We start from the raw sequence: 19,275 nt of genomic DNA, 5'->3' as shown, positions 1-19,275 counted from the left end.
AGAGAGAGAGAGAGGGACGGACTTTCCACTGGACAAAACAAACAACCTCTTATACAAGAATTAAAGAATTTCAGAATTAAATAAACATTTACTAAGAGCTAGTCGATGTATGTATACTGTTAAAATATCTTTATTTTTTATTTTATTATTATTATTATTAGTTTTTTAGGAAACGTCAAAAATGTAACAGCTAAATGAAGTTTTATTTACGTCGTTGTGCAATATCACTGAATCTACTTAAGTAGGTTAGACTAACAAAAGTATTTTTTAAGGATAAACTAAACGTGTCAATTTTTGAAACGTGTAGTCATGTATTTTTAAATGTATTTGTAATTACTCATTTGTAATGAAGAAAATGCAATTTATTATATTTAAAATAATAATGCACGCATAGTAACACAAATTACAAGTGCCATACATGTGCTTTAGTATGTTAGTCAGCACATCAAAAAGGGTGTAGCTCTTAAAAGCACAACAGTGATTATTAAAACACCTCGTTTCACAAACAAGGCTTAAACCTAGTCCTAGACTAAAATGTAAGTCTGAGCTGAAAGAAATGCACTGACTGATCTTAAAATACATCAGTTCCTTTGTTTTGTTTTTAGATGCACACCAGTAATGTTTTTTTTTTTTTTTCTAAGACACGATTATAAAAATTACTTAAATGGCCTAATCCTGGCTTAGTCTAATCTCTGTCTATAAAATCGGGCCATAGTGATTTAAAATGTACTTTAATTAAAACTTAATTTGACATTACTACAAAGTGCACTTTTTAACGACCTTTCATTTCATTAATATATTAAATGCAAGTACAGTTTTTTAAAAATATACTTAAGATTTGAAGCACAATACAAGTGCACATTAAGTGCACTTCTTTTCACATGGCACTCCCGGCACTGTATGTAGTTGTGTTTATTCTGCACATAAACTTTTATCTCAGGGCAAATAAAACTGCCATACATTTTGCAATAATAATAAAAATTAATCATTAAGCCATTATATAACACCTCTGAGAGCAGTGTACCTCATTCAGATATTATATAATCAAATTTCATTATATTTTTATCTTGATATTACACATTGTGTACAGTGTTTTGTTTGTTATTTGTTATTCATTTAAATTGTAAAGTGTTATCAGAATGAACTAACAGCTTTTTTATACACTCGTTCATTCACCCGGTAGACAGAAGATAAAGATCAAGAGCGTAACAACAGTGCAAGGAGTAAAATTCTATTAAACATTTTGGTTCACATAATTCTGTTTCTAATGCCAAAAGTAGTGTGTGGTTTTTGTGTGGTTTCAGTTGATTCAAAATCCAAAAGGCATACAGTCACACAGGTTTGACATGTCAACTATCCCTTATAAAATACAATATATATAAAAAACTGTACTTGCAGATAATATATTAATGAAATAAAAGGCCCTTTTAAATGTAGAAACATTTTCTTGACTGTTAAGTACGATTGTAAAAAGTGCACTTTGTGAAAGTTTTACATTCAAGTACATTTTAAATCATTATGTTTTAACAATCTATTGTAGTGCTTTTAAAGAGATGCACTTATTTTGATTAACAGTCCTTGATTACTTGATTAGAATTGTACTGTAGTGTTATTCAATATTACATTTGAAGTTAATATACATTAAATGTGGAGTTTCAATAGAAGTGACATTAAAGTATATTTTCATTTTCCATTAATACTTATCACTTATCAGTATGTTTCACCATTTATCAATAGACAAGAGAATTATAAATTACAATAATAAATAACATATAAAGATGTACTTGTACTGATTAAGTGGCTCAAAAAAGTTCAGCTATTTGCATTTAATAAAAATGTAAAATACATTTTAATTTGATTTCTAAATGAATAACATCCAATTCATTGTCTGAAAACATTACATTTAGTTCACACAAGTAAATTATTTCCATGAGAAGCACTCTCTAAAAGACAGATTTGAAGTAGATATAATAATACTTTATTCAGCCTTCAGGCAAACATCTGCCTTCCACTGTTCATCTCTTCATTTCTTCCTCTCTGTGAAGAAAAGGATAGTGTACGTATGTGTGTTATTTGACACACTACAGCAATCCACACTAAACCTCTAATATGACAAAGAATTCAGTTGTTCAGTTGTTTGTCAACTCACAATGGTGCACTGTTATTTCTTCTCTCCTTCCAGCTGATGATCCTCTTTATTTCCTGGCGTCCTGGCGTTTCTATGAGCCTGTGATAGGCCTGCATCATGCTGAGTGCACGAGCGCTACCTGCACACACCTGAGCCTTCTGCAGCCTGACCAACGACGCCAGATTACATGCAATCTCATACGCGCGTCCAAAATGTTCATGAGCTCCATCATATTGCTTCTACAGACAGAAATAAACATGCAAACACACACACACACACACACACACACACACACTTATTACAGGAATACCACAACACAAACACTCCTAAAATGCACAAAGATCTCATGCAACACATGCTAATGATGCATTAAAATGCTCTCTAGATAGGCAGCTCACTAGGGTTTGGAACATAGTGTGGGATTACAAATTTAAGAATCTGTTTAAAATATGCTGATCCTATGCATATTTGTTATAGGTTCCAATATAACAACATGAACTGAAAAAGTTATGTATATTGTGACAGTCTAAGAGCAGGCAGCCCAGGCCCTGAGACAGTAACCTTTTTTGTCTTTATGCAGTTCCTAAACATCTGGCAGGTTTTCCTTTTTTAGTTTGTAAACTCTCATGCAGATTTAAATCTAAGATCTTTGTCTCTTACTCTCAAGCTGAGGATATTTCCGAGGCACATGTAGGCTTTCTCGAGGTTTCTGTCCTGTCTGCTGTTTAGAGAAATCTCCACAAATTTCTCCAGGTATTCAGTTGCTTCTGTTAGTTTGCCTTCACTGTAACACACAAACATGCAGAAACCTTAAAGGGGTCATCGGATGCTAAGTTCACTTTTTCATGTTGTTTGAACATTAATGTTTGTTGGCAGTGTATGTACAAATCTACCCTATAATGATAAAAATCCATGCAGTGGTTTCTAATTAATCTGTAAAAATAATATCCCCTTTTTCAAATCAAGCCGTTCTCAGATGCCTGTCAGTGTGCCGTCACATGACAGAGGCCGCTCCCACAATAGTTGATTGACATGAGCTCTTACCTTATACCAGCTGTCACAGTCCAGTAACTTTCCTTGTTTTGATGCCGAAGCAGGGATTAAGTTAGACAAGAATATCTCTGATTGAGCGATTGAGGTGTTGTGTTGCTGGATGTAATAATGAACATAGTGGTCGTCATTTACTCCCGACATCTGAGCCGCTGAAGATGCAGTAGATTACATTTGTTTGTGAAGGGAATGCGGCTCCCGATCGTCCCAGGTTACGTATGTAACCATGGTTCCCCGGGTGAACGAGACGCTGCGTCCGAAGAAAGGCATTGGGAACGTCTTTGGCGGAACCACGCTCTGAATGATGTGTAAATTAGCCAATCAAACGACGATACGTCACGGGCGGATGACGTCATCGACCAGGAAGCATAAAAGCACGTGCGACGCTGCCGGCGTCAGCTTCTGGGGATGAAGCGAGTGCTCGGCAGGGATGCCAGAAGGATGGATCGAGACGCAGCGTCTCGTTCCCTCGGGGAACCATGGTTACATGCGTAACCTGGGACGTTCCCCTTCAGGAACTCAAGCTGCGTCCGAAAAACGCATGGGGAACGAGATGCCCACGCCACCAGACTTCCAAGTCCCTGCCCAGTGGAAGAGCTAGGGCAAGAGAACAGAAGAGCCGGGAGTGGCCCGGACATCTAGGTTGTAAAACCTTACAAAGGTGAGGGGCGTGGACCATCCCGCAGCATTGCAGATGTCCTGAATTGGGACACCTGCCGTAAAGGCCTTAGAAGCACCCATAGCGCGTGTTGAGTGAGAGGAGGAGAGTGGAGGTCAGAGGACTCATAAGCAGTAGATATGGCATCTACAATCCATCTACTCAGAGTTTCTTTCGAAGCAGGAAACCCCTTCTTAGCGGGGCCATAGCAGACGAACAACTGTTCTGATTTACGCCACAGGGCAGCTCTGTGGACATAGGCATCCAAGGCACGTACGGGACACATACAATTTAGCTTCTGCTGGTCGGGCTCCCGAAAGGGGTTTTTACCCACTGGCATGCCACCAAGAGGGGCGTGGTAGGCCAAGATTGCCGCCACGTAGACCTTCAGGGTGGAGTGGGCTAACCCTGTGGAGAAACGGGCCTGCAAAAACTCCAGTATTGTACCGACTGGGCAGTTAGCTGGGTCTTGCTGGCGTTCTCCACACCATGAAGTGAACAGCTTCCACTTCAGGGCGTACAGTTTCCTCGTAGAGGGAGCTCTGGATTGGAGGATGGTCTCAACAACCTCAGTTGAGAGACCGGAAGCTATGAGCTTCAGCACAGCTTCCACAGCTCCGGGCGGGGGTGAAGGATGGTGCCCCCCACCTGTGAGAGGAGATCCCTCCTGACGGAAATCTCCCATGGAGAGCCGTCGAGGAGAGATATCAGGTCCGAGAACCATACTCGGCCCTGCCAGTACGGGGCTACTAGTAGTAGGCTGACCCCGTCCCGGCGTACTCTCTCCAGAACTCCCGGGAGCAGAGCGATCGGGGGAAAGGCGTACAGACGAAGCCTCGGCCACGTCTGTACCATAGCATCCAGCCCCAGGGGAGCTGGATGAACTAGAGAGAACCACAGCGGACATTGTGTATTCTCCCTCGTGGCAAAGAGATCTACTTGGGCTTGACCAAAGATTCCCCATATCTGCTTCACCACCTCTGGGTGAAGCATCCATTCCCCGGGCCTCGGCCCCTGCCTCGACAGGATGTCTGCTCCCACATTCAGATGCCCAGGAATGTGAACTGCTCGCAGAGAGAGGAGTTTGTCCTGGGACCACACAAGGATCTGGTGCGCCAGCTTGTATAAGGGGCGCGACCGCAGACCTCCCTGGTGGTTGATGTAATAGACCACCGCTGTGCTGTCGGTGCGCACCAACACATGGCGATCTCTGAGGTCTGGGAGAAAGTACTTCAGAGCTCGAAATACGGCCAGCATCTCGAGGCAGTTGATGTGCCAACTGAGATGGCGACCCGTCCACAGACCTTGGGTGGAGCGGCCACTCATGACCGCCCCCCATCCGGTGAGGGATGCATCTGTCGCTAGCGTGACGCGGTGGCAAGGAGCTCCCAATACCGGACCCTGATTTAGGAACCACGGCTTCCTCCACACAGCCCTCGGCGCGTGACCTTGATCATGCGGAGCGGGTTTCCCCTCGGGGAGAACCCTTTGGTTTTGAGCCACCACTGTAGGGGTCTCATGTACAGCAGGCCAAAAGGTATCACGTTGGACGCAGCTGCCATCAGACCCAGCAGTTGTTGAAACTGCTTGACAGTGAGTGACCGGCCTTCTTTGACTCTCTTGACTGCGGCGAGGATCGACTCGATCCGAGCAGGGGACAGACGTGCCTGCATCATGGTCGAATCCCACACCACGCCCAGATAAGTGGTCCTCTGTGATGGAGAAAGCACACTTTTCTTGGCGTTTAGTCTTAACCCCAACGTTTTCATGTGTGCGAGAACGACATCTCGATGTTGAACCACTAAACTCTCTGATTCTGCTAGGATCAGCCAGTCGTCGATGTAATTCAGTATTCGAATGCCCTGGAGTCGAAGAGGAACCAGGGCAGCATCTACGCATTTCGTAAACTTTCGGGGTGAGAGTGCTAAGCCGAAGGGAAGAACTCGATACTGGTAAGCTTCGCCCCTGAAAGCGAACCTCAGGAACTTCCTGTGTTGAGGAAGGATGGAGAGATGAAAGTAAGCGTCTTTCAGATCTATCGTCACAAACCAGTCCTCGGACCTGATTTGTGACACTACTTGCTTGACTGTAAGCATCTTGAACTTCAGTTTCATAACTGATCGATTGAGGCGGCGGAGATCTATGATGGGCCGCAGCCCTCCATCCTTCTTTGGAACAATGAAGTACCGGCTGTAGAACCCGGATTCCCTGGCGTGAGGAGGGACCACCTCGATGGCCTCCTTCCTCAGAAGGGTCTCTACTTCCTGCTCCATGACCAGAGCCTGCTCGGGGCCCACCAGAGTGGGAAAAACCCCGTCGAAAGGCGGCGGCGGGGCGCCGAACTGAATACCATAGCCTTTTTCTACAGTGCGCAGGACCCATGCAGACACGTTTGGCAGTAGCTTACACGCTGCTAAATAGTCTACTAAGGGAACCAGCCGCTTGAGGCTGGCCTCTGGTGTTAACTGAACTACTGGCTCGGAGACCTGTAACGGCGGACCGGCAGAAGACTGCCGAGCTAACTGTTCTAAAGACCCCCGAGGGGGTGGCAAGTGCCCCGGTTCCGCTACGTTCTCGGGCGGAGAAATCCGGGACATGAGCTTGCTGGAGGCCGTTGTGCCCTGTATCACTGGCAGAGACAGCAGACTGACCTCCCGAGGGCACCGAGGAGAGACGGACACCGTGTAATGCGGTGCTACCCGCTGTTCCTTGGTAGGGGCTGCCCTCGGCGGTCCTGGCATGGCGTCAGGACCGCTTTGTGGCGGGGGGCTTCCGGGACTGAAGCACCACCCGCAGGTCGGGCCTCGCCCTGGAGGACCCCGGCCTAGAGTGCCGCGGGTCTCGGTCCCGGGATGGGGGAGCACGAGTCGCGACACTCAGCTTTTGTACCTCTCTGTATGAGGAGCTGGTACTCGGTTGCGGCTGCTCACGCCCAGCAGCCACAGAGGTTAGAGAACGGCGAGGCAGGTCTTGGAGATGATGGTTTGCTCCGTAGAAAGCGTTCATCCAGCTTGCTTTTCTGCGGAGCGACTTTTTCCTCGGCGGGCCAGTCGATGTTTAACTTGGCCACAGCACGAGTCACCACCTCCAAAAGCTCCTCATACTGCACCGACCGAGGGCTTACTTCCTCAGCGGTGCTTTCGAGGTCGACCTCCTCGGAGGACGACAGATGGAGAGATGAGCCCGCCCCTTGGGAGCAAGTAGCCGCAGAGCGGGCTTCCGAACCCTCGGAGCGGGCTGCGGACCTGTCGGGTAAGGAAGGAGATAGGGGATCACCCGTCTCCATTCCCTCCAACAGGTCAATCTGCGAACCCCAAGAGTGTAGCGCCTGCTCCGCCTCGGCGGAAGCGGGGCCAGCACCCTGGGGAACGCTGGTGAAGGCTCCCTCCTCGAAGAGAGCCTTCCGGGAGCGGAGCACCCGCAAAGGAAGTGATTCGCAATGCGGGCAGTCAGCCCCCTCAAGGGCTGACATAGCGTGCTCCTCTCCCAAGCAGACCACGCACATGCTGTGTGAATCCCCGCTTGTGATATACTCTTGATGATCCACTCTTAACTGATTGCTTTTGCGACATTATCCTCAAAAAGAAAGCTGTGCTAACTTGCACAAAAACGGAGGATAACAAAGACACAAACACACAGAGAGCTCCGCTGAAAGACAGAAGCTGACGCTGGCAGCGTCGCACGTGCTTTTATGCTTCCTGGTCGATGACGTCATCCGCCCGTGACGTATCGTCGTTTGATTGGCTAGTTTACACATCATTCAGAGCGTGGTTCCGCCAAAGGCGTTCCCAATGCGTTTTTCGGACGCAGCTCGAGTTCCTGAAGGGGAACTACATATATCCGTCTATGTTCGCGTGAATCATTCGTGATCCAACTTCACTTACAGCAGAAGTGAGTATAAACGTTTTTTTTAATGAATCTTTGCGATCGCCTTTCCTCATAATGTGGCAGTTAGGAAGTTTAGTGGCTAAACGCGGCTAAAGTAAACAAGCGCGTTATTCCACAGCGAGAAGAGAGGGGCGGGGTGAGCAGAGCTCATTTGCATTTAAAGGAACAACCCCTTAGAATGAGATGATTTTTGCAGAGCTCATTTTGGCAAGGTAAAAAGGGTGTTGTTTTACAAAACCATTGAGAATTTTTAATCAAAGTATATTATAGACTTTTCATTAAGACCCTAAAGAATCATATCAGCTTGTGGAAAATGGGCATCCGATGACCCCTTTAAGAAAGAAATGGTTGCTGATAAGTCACAGTTTATCAGTTTTCAAGATTTAAGTAACATAATCTCACTGTAATTTACTGAATAACAAGTCATTCTCGTTGTTGCCAACTAATTTTCAGAAAAAAGTAGGTAAAGGAAGGTCGATTTGTTGCTAAAAGTTGCTAAACAACGTTGTGACATCATTGGTTGATGATGCCATTATGTAAGCATGCCGCAAAACTGGATGATTGCGTAGAATAGACACTAAAATTATTCAAATCTCAGCAAAGAATATTATTTGAAATATATTAATTTAGATGTATTTGTAAAAATAAACATTTAAAGGGCTGCTATTATGCTTTTTCACTTTTTGAACTTTAGTCAGTGTGTGGTGTGTATGTTTGGGCATAAAAAAAGATCTACAAAGTTACAAATCTCAAAGTCCACTCCAAAGGGAGATTTCATCTACAACGAACGGGACTACAACATTTGTTTTCCGCATACAGTGATGTCACAATGCTGTCCATTAGAATATGATTAAATTAAATTCCACCTACGGAAATTCTAATTGTTGGGAGGGAGGGTAGGGATGAGGTGGGGGATTAGTCAAACTTTAGCAATGCAGCGTGGAGAACAGCTTCAACGAGCCACAGCGTGGGCGGGTATAAACACAAGCATTGACTAGAGTGGCCGCTTCAGAGCAGTAACGCGCCGCAGACGTGTGCAGTGTGTGCTAAGAGATTTATTCATCATACAGTGTAGATAGCTTTACTTATAACGCGAGTGTTTTTTAAAATGCATAAACTTGCACTAGAATAGTCTAGGCTAATCAGTGATGATGTTCTTTGATAATGTTAGGCTGATTTTAGCCTTATGCTGGAGCTGGTTTCGGGCAATGAAACTAAGTATGTAAAATAATTAAATAAATTAGCACAATAATATCATGTACCTGCGATCTCGCAGGCTAAGGATGGGACTCAACACTACTGTAGCATATTATTTACTCACCCTCCAAACATCCTAGGTGTATATGACTTCCTTCTTTCAGACGAGTGCAATCAGAGTCTAATAAAGTCTGATATAGTGCATCCATAATAAAAAGTGCCTCACACGGCTTCCAGGGGTCTCCTGTAGCGAATCGATGCGTGTTTGTAAGAAAAAAATCTATACTTAAAACGTAAGATTCACTTTTTTTAGTCTAGCTTGCACTAACTGCTTTGACAAGGGTTGTGGCAGTACTGAAACACCATCTAAAATGTTCGCCAATCACAATGCACTGGGACAGCTAACCAATCATAACACATTTCCTTTTTTCAAAGGCTGGCCTTCATTAAACCCGGATCTAATCGAGCTATTTGTGCCAGGCTGGGGAGAAAGGTAATAATGTAAATTATGTGAAAAAGGGGGTTTTCGAACCACCAAGCATGAGAGCATGTTCTAGTACACCCCCAAAACAAAAAAACAACTCTATGAAAAAGAGAATAATAGGACCCCTTTAATGTATATTATTTGTAAAAGCATTTTTTATTATATTTTTATTTTTAAACAACATTGGATTATTGAAAAGTTACACAAATTTTGAACAATTACATTTTATGTTTTCCAAATAACTAGTAAAACTACATGATTAACAATTATAGTTTTAAGCAATTGGTAGAAAGTTAAATGCTACACTCTAAGAAAAGTCCATAAAATAGGGCACAGTGTACTTCATACTGTATGTTAATATGAAGGAATTTTCTGTATTAATTTTTCACCAGCATATTTTAAATGACAATGCATTTAGACAGACAGACAGACAGACAGATAAATAGATACAACTAACAACTAAGGTGTTTCATAAATGAACAATTATTATTTAACAACTAGCAACTTGATTTACATGTGATGTGTGTACGGCTTAGTAACTGCTTGGTTAAGAGGAAAAATTGCATGCCTTTTTTATCATTTGAGTCAATTTTCAAAAGTTGCTAAAAGTTGCCAGATACATTTTAAAAATAGCTACATTTGTTGCTTTTTGAAAAAAAAAAAGAGGTTACTAGGTAGTCTGAAAAGTTGCTAAATCTAGCAACAAAATTGCTAAGTTGGCAACACTGGTCATTCTATTAAAACCAACTTATTTAAATTCACAGTGTAGTTAGACTCTTATTCCTGTTTCTCATGTTGTACTGCCACCTTCTGGCTCAAGTCCAAGCATTACATACAGCAGTCAAAAGTATATTCTCATTTTCTCAATTTAAAAACAAAAAAATTGTTTAATGTAATGGAATGAAAGTATGTGAATCATGGGGAGACCAAAAAACACAAGTAAAAACTTATGCTTTGCCTATATTCCAACCTTGCTTATTCTAGACATTAAAGGAATGTTTCATTACATCACTGCTGAGAAAGTAATGTAAACTAGAAAACAACAACAACAACAACAAAAACTGATAGTAGTAGTGTATATACTAGATTAAAATAAATAAAAAGGTACCAGAATAATTAAATGGCCAGGAGTAGGCGTATTTCTCTTGAAATTCAACATTAGGTTGATGATTATTATGTTGATGATTATTTACTACTATTTACAGTTTTTCTCTTTAAATCTAATACAATGGAAATGAATGTGGATATGATAGATATCTAGGGCATAAACCAGTAAATCTAGATACTTGTTCCACTTGTTGTTTATACATCCATTAATGCATCAATTAACTTTAGATCCATTTTGGATATCTAGAACCATGTTTACTACTGTAAATGTACTAATGACAGCTTTAAATCTCAGCTTTAAATGTGTTATGATGTACATGTTTGTCTCTCTGTGTGTGAATGTGTGTGTGCTTCTACTGTACCTCTCCAGAGATTTGGCAATGGCTTCATAAGCTCTTCCCAGGCTGTCTGCATTTTCAAGTGTTGTGGAGATCTCCATACACACACTGAAAAACTGACACAAGCAACAAAAACCTCAAACAACAAACAATTAAAGATTTAACAAGCAGAGGTTGTGAGTGCTCTGATCGGACCTGTTTAGCGGTCTTCTGGTTTCCAGTGCTCTGATACGCCAGGCCCAGCCTATATGCTGCTTCTCTTTCTGACCCTCCATCTCCCGCTGGATGACAGGTCAAAAATCAACAACAGTAAGAGCAAAAAACGATGTGAGCCATTAAATGTGCTTTAAGGGATGTGTGGTTTTATTGCTGGAGATCTGAAGTGGAAGTTCTTTCTGCTGTCCAACATTATTGATGGATAGCACAATAAGACATCATAATTTGACAATGTATCGCTAAATTGAATTTGGGTCTTTTCTTTCACCAAGGCTGCATTTATTTGAACAAAAATACAGTGAAACAGTAATAATGTGAAATATTGTTATCAATACAAATAAATGCTTTCTGTGTGAATATATTGTAAAATGTAATTTATTTCTGTGATCTTGTTGAAGTCACTTCTCAGTTTATCACATCCTTGCTGCATGAAAGTATTAATTTCTTAAAAAAAAAAAAAAAAAAAAAAAAACTAACCCCCAAACCTTTGAACAGTAGTGCATATTGTTACAAAAGATTTCTATTTCTGTATTTTTGATCAAATAAATGCCAATCCCGAACTTTTGAATGGCAGTGTATACCTGAGTTATACTGAACAGGCTTATTTTTTCTCCATTTTGCCTACTCTTGACTAGACTTTGCTTAAACTTTAAAAGTACATTTTTCTAAACATTGTCACATAGTTGTGTGGCAAATTGTGTATCTCTGCTTATGTCAGATCAAATCAATGTCAAAGAGAAAGGGGTGTCGCATACATACACTCTTTAGCCATCTCGTAGGCCTTAGTGAACATCTTAATGGCGTACGCGTGGTCTTGTTCCTGAAGCAATCTCTGTCCTAGCAGCGTGAACACCTTCTGGAGCTCCTCACATGAGCGTGAGTGCTGCATGCGGCCGCTGGGGTCCTGCCACGTACGGCCCAAGGTCAGATGATAAAACACCTCATAATGCTCTCGTGCTCGCTCCAGCTGACCTGCAACGCACACATGCACACCATCTCTACATTTAACAAGTCATTTTTCTCTCTTTTTCCTCTGTTTTAAAATGCCTCTTAAATTCCAGTTCAGTTAAGTCTAAATGATTTGAATTTAAATGGCAGTAGCAAACAGGATGCAACACTGCAGTTTGAATCTTAATGTAAAGAAACAGATTCAATGTCTGTCTTATATTGAGGGAGTGTGCATGTTACCCTTCTGCAAATAAACTTGGCCCATGTATAAGTTGGCCTCAGCCTCTCTTTTGCCAGAGTCCATTTTGAATTTGCGAGCTGAATCGAGGGCCAGCTGAAGGAAATGATGCTTCAACCATTCGTCCTCCGGCTCTGTGAAAAACCTGGCCAACAACATGTGGCTGTCATACGCCTCTCCATACTGTCCTACAGCAGGAAACACAGGGATGCAGAGGATTATTGTAATAACACTCTCAAGGTTTAGAGGAAGAGAGCTAGTGAACATTTGCTGATTAACTGTAATATATTTAGATGAATGAAAAATGAAGAATATATTACTCTGGCAAAAGTAACAACTGTTACATATTGTTTAATTGTTGTAAAAGCTGTTAAAGGGGTAAAAGGAAATTAGGCAAATGGAAGATATGACCCCCAATCTGAGGCAAGAACAGCATATGTTTAAAATGCAGCGATGAAGTAAGCTGCTTGCTGTGAATGTGCGGGACTTTAATTAGCTGTTAAATAACTAGAAGAACAATAAAGGACAGTAAATGGTAAAACTAATTGCGCAACAAACTAGTGTTTATGGTTCTGAAAATAAATTAACATAACATGATAATAAATACCAGTTGCAAAGAAGTGGACTGGTTTTATACAGGTTTTATACAGCTTTCCACATTCAAGTTATAAATGGCCAAACCCGATAAATGAAAATACATTAAAAAAGAAGAAAAAAAAAGTTGGATCAAGTACATCTGATATGATGAAATAATCTTTTAAATCTTGCACCCTAAAAAGTAAAGCACCCTAAAAAAGTATCGCAATACCCTGCTTTTAAAAACTTTTGCTTTTTGCTAAAAAAACCCTGCTTTTTACTTGTACCGGAACGTTAATAATGCATTTTAATGCCATATTTCCTGAGTAAAACACTGGGATGAATAGATTAAAAGTAGTCTAGGTTAGTGCACTTAAATCAAAACACGATGGACTGGTGTTTATGAACATTAAATACTTAAGCTACATGAATCCTGCATGTTCTGCCTGTCTCTGTTTCAGTGAATGGTGCAGAGGCGCAGTTTTGTTTACTACAGTGAAGAGCGCATGATGCTTGCTGTGTTTTCAGCCTCTGCCGCCTCAATATATGAGCACATAAACATGAAAATAATTTTTAGAACTGCTCTGAGATTCAATTCATTGGCATTTTACACTTTCTATTGCGGAAAACTATCGTCACATCATATACAAACAGAAACAGAAAGGTCTTCACAGCAACCCGTCAAAATAAAAGATCGGTTTAACTTGACAGTCAGAAATATATTACTTAATGTACCAGAATTTATTTACCAGAAAATTGTAAATACACGACACATTTCTGAAAAAAAGGAGAAATAAATAGCCTATAATAAATCAAATCTAATTATCCTTTATAAATTCATTAGATATGCTTTTGATTATTAATATGTAATGAAATGATTAAAATGTAATCCAAAAATAATAAAACGTATTTTATAGGGCCTTAAAAACGTGTAATTTTTGTTAAACTTTTAATAAATTACTAATAAACTGTGCAAGTTTCATGATTTCAATTAATTAGACATGCTTTCTGGTAAATATTCTTTAATGTAACCCTTAAAATAGTGTCTATAAAAATAAAATTTATTATGGAATTTATAAAACAGGAATATAAATGGGATGGAATATAAATATTTTTTTGTTTATTGTCTTTGTTTTATTGTAGTTGTAATTTAGTTTTCTTACTTGCATCTAGGTTCTTGTTATTAATAACAAAGATAAAAGAAAAAATTTATATCGTGATATATTACTGTAAAATAAAATTACTTTATCATAAAATAAGATTTGACTTTATCCTTTTAGCTAACTTACCAACACAGCAAAAATCTCACCATTTTTTGTCATAGTATCGGATCAGTAGTAGTATCATGATATTTTAGTCAGGTATTGTATCAAAGTCAAAATTTTGGTAGGGTGACAACACTACATCTTATACACATTAATTAATAATAATAATAACAATAATAATGAAAATTCTTTAAAATTAATACAGTACATTGTAGACTTTTTAGAGTGTATTTTTAGAGTGAATTTCTGTGGCCACAAATCCCAAGTATTACCCTGGACCAAAAAAACAGTCATAAGTAGCACTGGTATATTAGTAGCAATAGCCAAAAAAAAAAAAACCATTGTATGGGTCAAAATCATCGATTCTTCTTTTATGCCACAAATTATTAGGATATTAAGTAAAGATCATGTTCCATGAAGATATTTTGTAAATTTTCTAACATAAATACACTACCGTTCAAAAGTTTGGGGTCAGTACATTTTTATTGTTTCTTTTCTTTTCTTTTCTTTTTTTTTAAGAAATTAATACTTTTATTCACCAAGGATGTATTAAGTTAATAATTAAAAGTTTATTAAAAGTTAATAATAAACAATTTACATTGTTATAAAATATTTATATTTTGAATAAACACTGTACTTTTTTAACTTGTTATTCATGAAAGAATCCTGAAAAAAAAAATACAGGTTCCGAAAAATATTTGGCAGCACAACTGTTGATATTATCCAACATGGATCATTCTAATAATAAATCCGCATATTAGAATGATTTCTGAAGGATCATGTGACACTTAAGACTGGAGTAACAGCTGATAAAAATTCAGCTTTTCATCACAGGAATAAATTCTATTTTAAAGTATGTTGAAATAAAAAAAACATTATTTTATATTGTAAAAACATTTTGCAATATTACTGTTTTTTTTTTCAATATTTTTAATCAAATAAATGCAGCCTTGATGAGCATAAGAGACTTCTTTAAAGACTATTACAAGTCTTACTGACCCCAAACTTTTGAACGGTAGTGTATATCAAAACGTAATTTTTGATTAGTAATATGCATTGCTAAGAACTTCATTTAAACAATTTTAAAGGCGATTTTCTCAATATTTAGATTTTTTTTTTTTACCCTCAGTTTCCAGATTTTCAATTAGTTGTATCTCGATCAAATATTGTCCTATCCTAACACACATCAATGGAAAGCTTATTTTTTTCAGCTTTCAGATGATGCATATATATATATATATATATATATATATATTTTTTTTTTTTTTTTGTGGTACAGCGTCACAAATGTAATGTTTGACTCAGATGAGGTTATGTGCCGCTACCGTCTCTCTCGGCGGACTCGGCGCGGGTGAGGTGTTGCTGGAGCGTGTGAAGTTTGTGTGGATGCTCCTCCGCTCCGTCCCAGCGCTGCAGCAGCGCAAACATCTGCTCATACGAGCGATGAAAGCCCTCGCGCAGCAGCTCCACGCAAACACTGTGACGAAGAGGCTTCCTGAATCTCAAGAGACACGGAAAAAGTGGAGAATGAATGGGACTGACAGCATACAGCTGGTCATCATTTTAAACTATCATGTAACAAACTAAAAGAGTGATGTGTTCTGACCCTCTACAGATCCACAGATGGTTTCTTACTGCGCTATTTCGTGCTCGGTGGGGATTTGTGTTTTCTCTGCAGCAGGATGGACGGGATTCTCCTTGATCCATTCCGGGAAGGACCTAAACTTAATCAAAAACAGTCTTACATGCTGTTGGAAGGCAAAACGCATCACTTAAGTTTTAGCAATAATAACCAGAGCTTACTTAGACGTTGGTGTTTTCCTCTGTTTATCGGGATTGTGAATGTCTGGCAGGAGAGGAGTCCGAGAACCACTCACCGCTGCTGAAGACATGCTGCTGATTATCAAACGTTTTTAAAAAGTTACAATAAGTTACATTTCGCTAAAGTGAGTTAAAACAAATGTGAGAAAATGAATTGTTTCAAACAGACGCGAGGACGTTTAGCAGGCAGTACATGAAAAGCTAGCTGCGATTTACCTGGTTGTCAGATTTGTAACTTGTTAACAGAACGGAGTTCCGTTGCCACAGCGACCAAACTGCTCACTTCCGCTCAACTGTTTGAGCTGGTAGATACACGTGCTGGGTTTCCACACCTTCATCTATCTATCTATCTATCTATCTATCTATCTATCTATCTATCTATCTATTATTTTCATATTATATCAAGTTATCGCCAAGTTATCGCACAAGTTATCGCCAAGAGCAGTTTTGTTGAGTCTGACATAAAAGAACTGAGATACGTTGGCGTGCTTTTTTAGGTCAAGAAACCACAACTTATTTCAGAATTCCTTCACATTTCCAGGTTTTCATGACCATGAGAATCCTGCATATAATGAAATGTTTCTTCTTATTACTAAAGTTAAAAACATATTTATAATATTAAACATTATAAAATACCCATAAATGCACAACATAAATGACTACAAATGATAAAACAATTTATGGCCGTGAAATGTAAGCAAACAGATTAATTTACAATCATATTAACCGCGTATCATATCAACTTCTTTTGTGCCCATCATGATACTACAGCAGTGAATCCACATTGGGTGTTCTCCTGGTGACCACACGGGGTCGCTGTATACTGCGTTATGCGTGTGATCTATTCAACTGATGCTGTTAACGTTACATTTTTCTTTTTGGTGCTGTTTAGTTGCGGCCACGTTCATCATCGACTGACTCATTGATTAGTATGTGATCACTTTTGTCTGCTTAGATCACTGGCACAAGTAAAATTTCGTTTTGTACTAAAATACACGTCTAAATATGAGCTATTACATGTTAGCTTGTCTGCTGTTTCACTCTCTCCGGATGTAGTTTTTGGCGCGCGCGGGAACTGACTGAAATTTACTTCAGAAAGATGTCGATTCTTCTGTTCACCTTTGCTTATTCAGGTAGGGAAAGTACACAAACACACACATATGAATATATATGACTAACCATATGATTTAATGATTAGCCTAGATATACGTTTTTATAATGACGCGGACAGGCCAATTTAATTGGCTTAATTGTTACCTTTTAGTCAACAAAGCTAAGGATTCTTGCTCTTTCGGTGGAATGCTGTTACCACCAAGGGCTGGGCACATATTAAACATATTAGCAATGTTCTTTTATTTATTTATTTTTTGGAAAGGTTAAGCAACAAGTATGTAGCAATGATTTTACACATTTTTATTTATTTCCAAAAGTCGTTACACTTGTTTTGCAGGCCTTTCTTGTCTTGAAAGTGGACAGGACAGCAAAATGTTTTAGCATTCGTGATTTAAACAGTAGCTAAGTCATTTTGATTCATTATATGAGTCAGACGAAACATCCTTTTCTATGAATCATCAGTGAAAATGTTCAAGAAAGTTTTGCAGAGACTTCTTTAAAGACTATTACAAGTCTTACTGACCCCAAACTTTTGAACGGTAGTGTATATATATGCTAATGACAAGTGAATTGATTTTACTCCAGTGTACTCAAAAAAAATAAAATAAAATAAATAATAATAATAATAATAATACATACATACATACATATATGTATGTATGTATGTATTATTATTATTATTTATTTATTTATTTATTTATTTTTTGAGTACACTGGAGTAATATCAATTCACTTGTCATTAACCTATGTCACAGAGTTATGCAACAACACTCAAACTCTAGACTTTCACTGCTTATTATTATTATTGAGAACTAGGCGGCATAAAAATGACTACCCCAAATGAAAAGAATATTTAATCCCAATTTAGTCAAGTCAGTTTCTGTTAGTGGCCTAATTTTTATGGGATGGTGGTTCAAGCTGAACTTTCACTTTGAAGTCAATTAGTGGATAATTTAAACAGCTGCCTCTCCACCCTTGTGATTCTGGGAGAAAATCAGCAACTAGAAAGCATCACTTCCCTTTTTTGTCGTTCAGGTTTAATTCCATTGTCTTTACCAGATCAGTCCTGGTTAAAAGAGTGGTAACTTGAGTTCAGTCTCATTGCTCTACTTCCGTGAGCTGTGAACCATTACAGATTCAAAGAACCCTCTCAAGACTGTAACAGACTGTGTGATTTATGCCATTTGGTGTGTGTGTTCGAGTGTGAGGGTGGGTTGAAGGCGAAGGCACGAAAGAGGGCCACGATTTCACCCCTTTAATCACCTGTGGAGAAGCCCCAGGGTGAGAAAATAAAGACTAGCCGTGGATTGGCTGTGCAGTGGTAAACCCACTATGTGACCACTTTTAGAAGCTCCGCCCATCATGCCACCCTAGAAGGTCTTTCAGTGCATGAGCTCAGCAGCCATTCAGTGGTCTGACGGCTGAATAATGTGGTGAAAAAAAGGATTATCGTTGCTGAATGCGCACCGTTTTGGTTGTAAAATGTAAAGACATGCTTGCAGAGATGAGCATCCCTGACTACATTCAATGCAAGCTAAAGGTCTCCGTGTTAAGGCAAAGGGTAACTATTGTAAAGAAAAAAAAAATTTTTGTCTTTCTACTTAAAAATTTCACGTTTAATTAATCAATGTGTTATTTCTCATTTAACTTTACTTACACCAAATTTTGTTCAGTACAGAACAAGCAAGTCAAGTTCAAGTTTATTAAAACACTTTATATTTTAGGGCATTATACACCAAAGTAATAAATGAATAAATTGATTAATAAATAAGTGCAACAATCTGCACTCAGAAATTGCAAGTAAATTTCACAATTGCAAAAAAATGTAATGTAACATGAAGTAAACCGATAGGGTGAGTGACAGACCTGGGCCATTGAGCCATCCTTATTTTTCAGCCCTGCATGCACATTCACAGTATTTATTAATGTCTTCATTTCCCACTAGATCTCAGAGCTTCATTGCTCATGTATAGCAACATGTACAAAGGCATATATATTAGTCAAATGTTTTGGGCTGACCTCCTCTTTGTTTCAGAGTCCAGGTTGCATTCATTGAGTGATTCTGGGTGCCCCTTTTGTTCAGGGGTTCCAGTGTGTGCCAAGAAGACTGGGTAGTTTTCCATAGGCAGCTGACCCGTGAGCATGGGGCCCAATACAAAGCAGGATTTATGAGGCCGTAGAGAGGAGAAGGGACAGAGCAAACTCCAGACCAACAGTTCACTTACAGATTATTCAAAATAAATAAAAT

At 39.5% G+C, this 19,275-nt stretch overlaps 1 protein-coding gene across 6 annotated transcripts; it reads right to left on the bottom strand.

Annotated features, from left to right (window-relative positions):
* Window positions 1–393: 393 nt before the first annotated feature.
* Window positions 394–16,223, bottom strand: ttc29 (tetratricopeptide repeat domain 29). 6 transcript variants are annotated; one of them, XM_051131205.1, is made up of 11 exons: window positions 16,131–16,223; window positions 15,897–15,989; window positions 15,729–15,812; window positions 15,419–15,594; window positions 12,255–12,440; window positions 11,826–12,038; window positions 11,046–11,131; window positions 10,875–10,966; window positions 2,789–2,912; window positions 2,150–2,367; window positions 394–2,037 (listed from the first exon to the last, which is right to left on the bottom strand). In XM_051131205.1, exons 2-11 carry the CDS (start codon window positions 15,983–15,985, stop codon window positions 2,016–2,018), a joined length of 1,290 nt encoding a protein of 429 aa, XP_050987162.1. In that variant the 5' UTR covers window positions 15,986–15,989; window positions 16,131–16,223; the 3' UTR covers window positions 394–2,015. The 6 variants fall into 6 exon arrangements, with proteins under 6 accessions (XP_050987162.1, XP_050987163.1, XP_050987165.1 ...); XM_051131206.1 differs by having other exon boundaries at window positions 15,897–15,986; window positions 16,131–16,192; XM_051131208.1 differs by having other exon boundaries at window positions 15,419–15,588; window positions 15,700–15,812; window positions 16,131–16,167.
* Between the last annotated feature and the right edge of the window lie 3,052 nt (window positions 16,224–19,275).

Source organism: Labeo rohita, chromosome 16, assembly GCF_022985175.1.
Source record: "Labeo rohita strain BAU-BD-2019 chromosome 16, IGBB_LRoh.1.0, whole genome shotgun sequence".
NCBI classification, from domain to species: Eukaryota; Metazoa; Chordata; class Actinopteri; order Cypriniformes; family Cyprinidae; genus Labeo; species Labeo rohita.
Note: the sequence above shows the minus strand (reverse complement) of the source record. Positions and strands in the feature narration are given on the sequence as shown.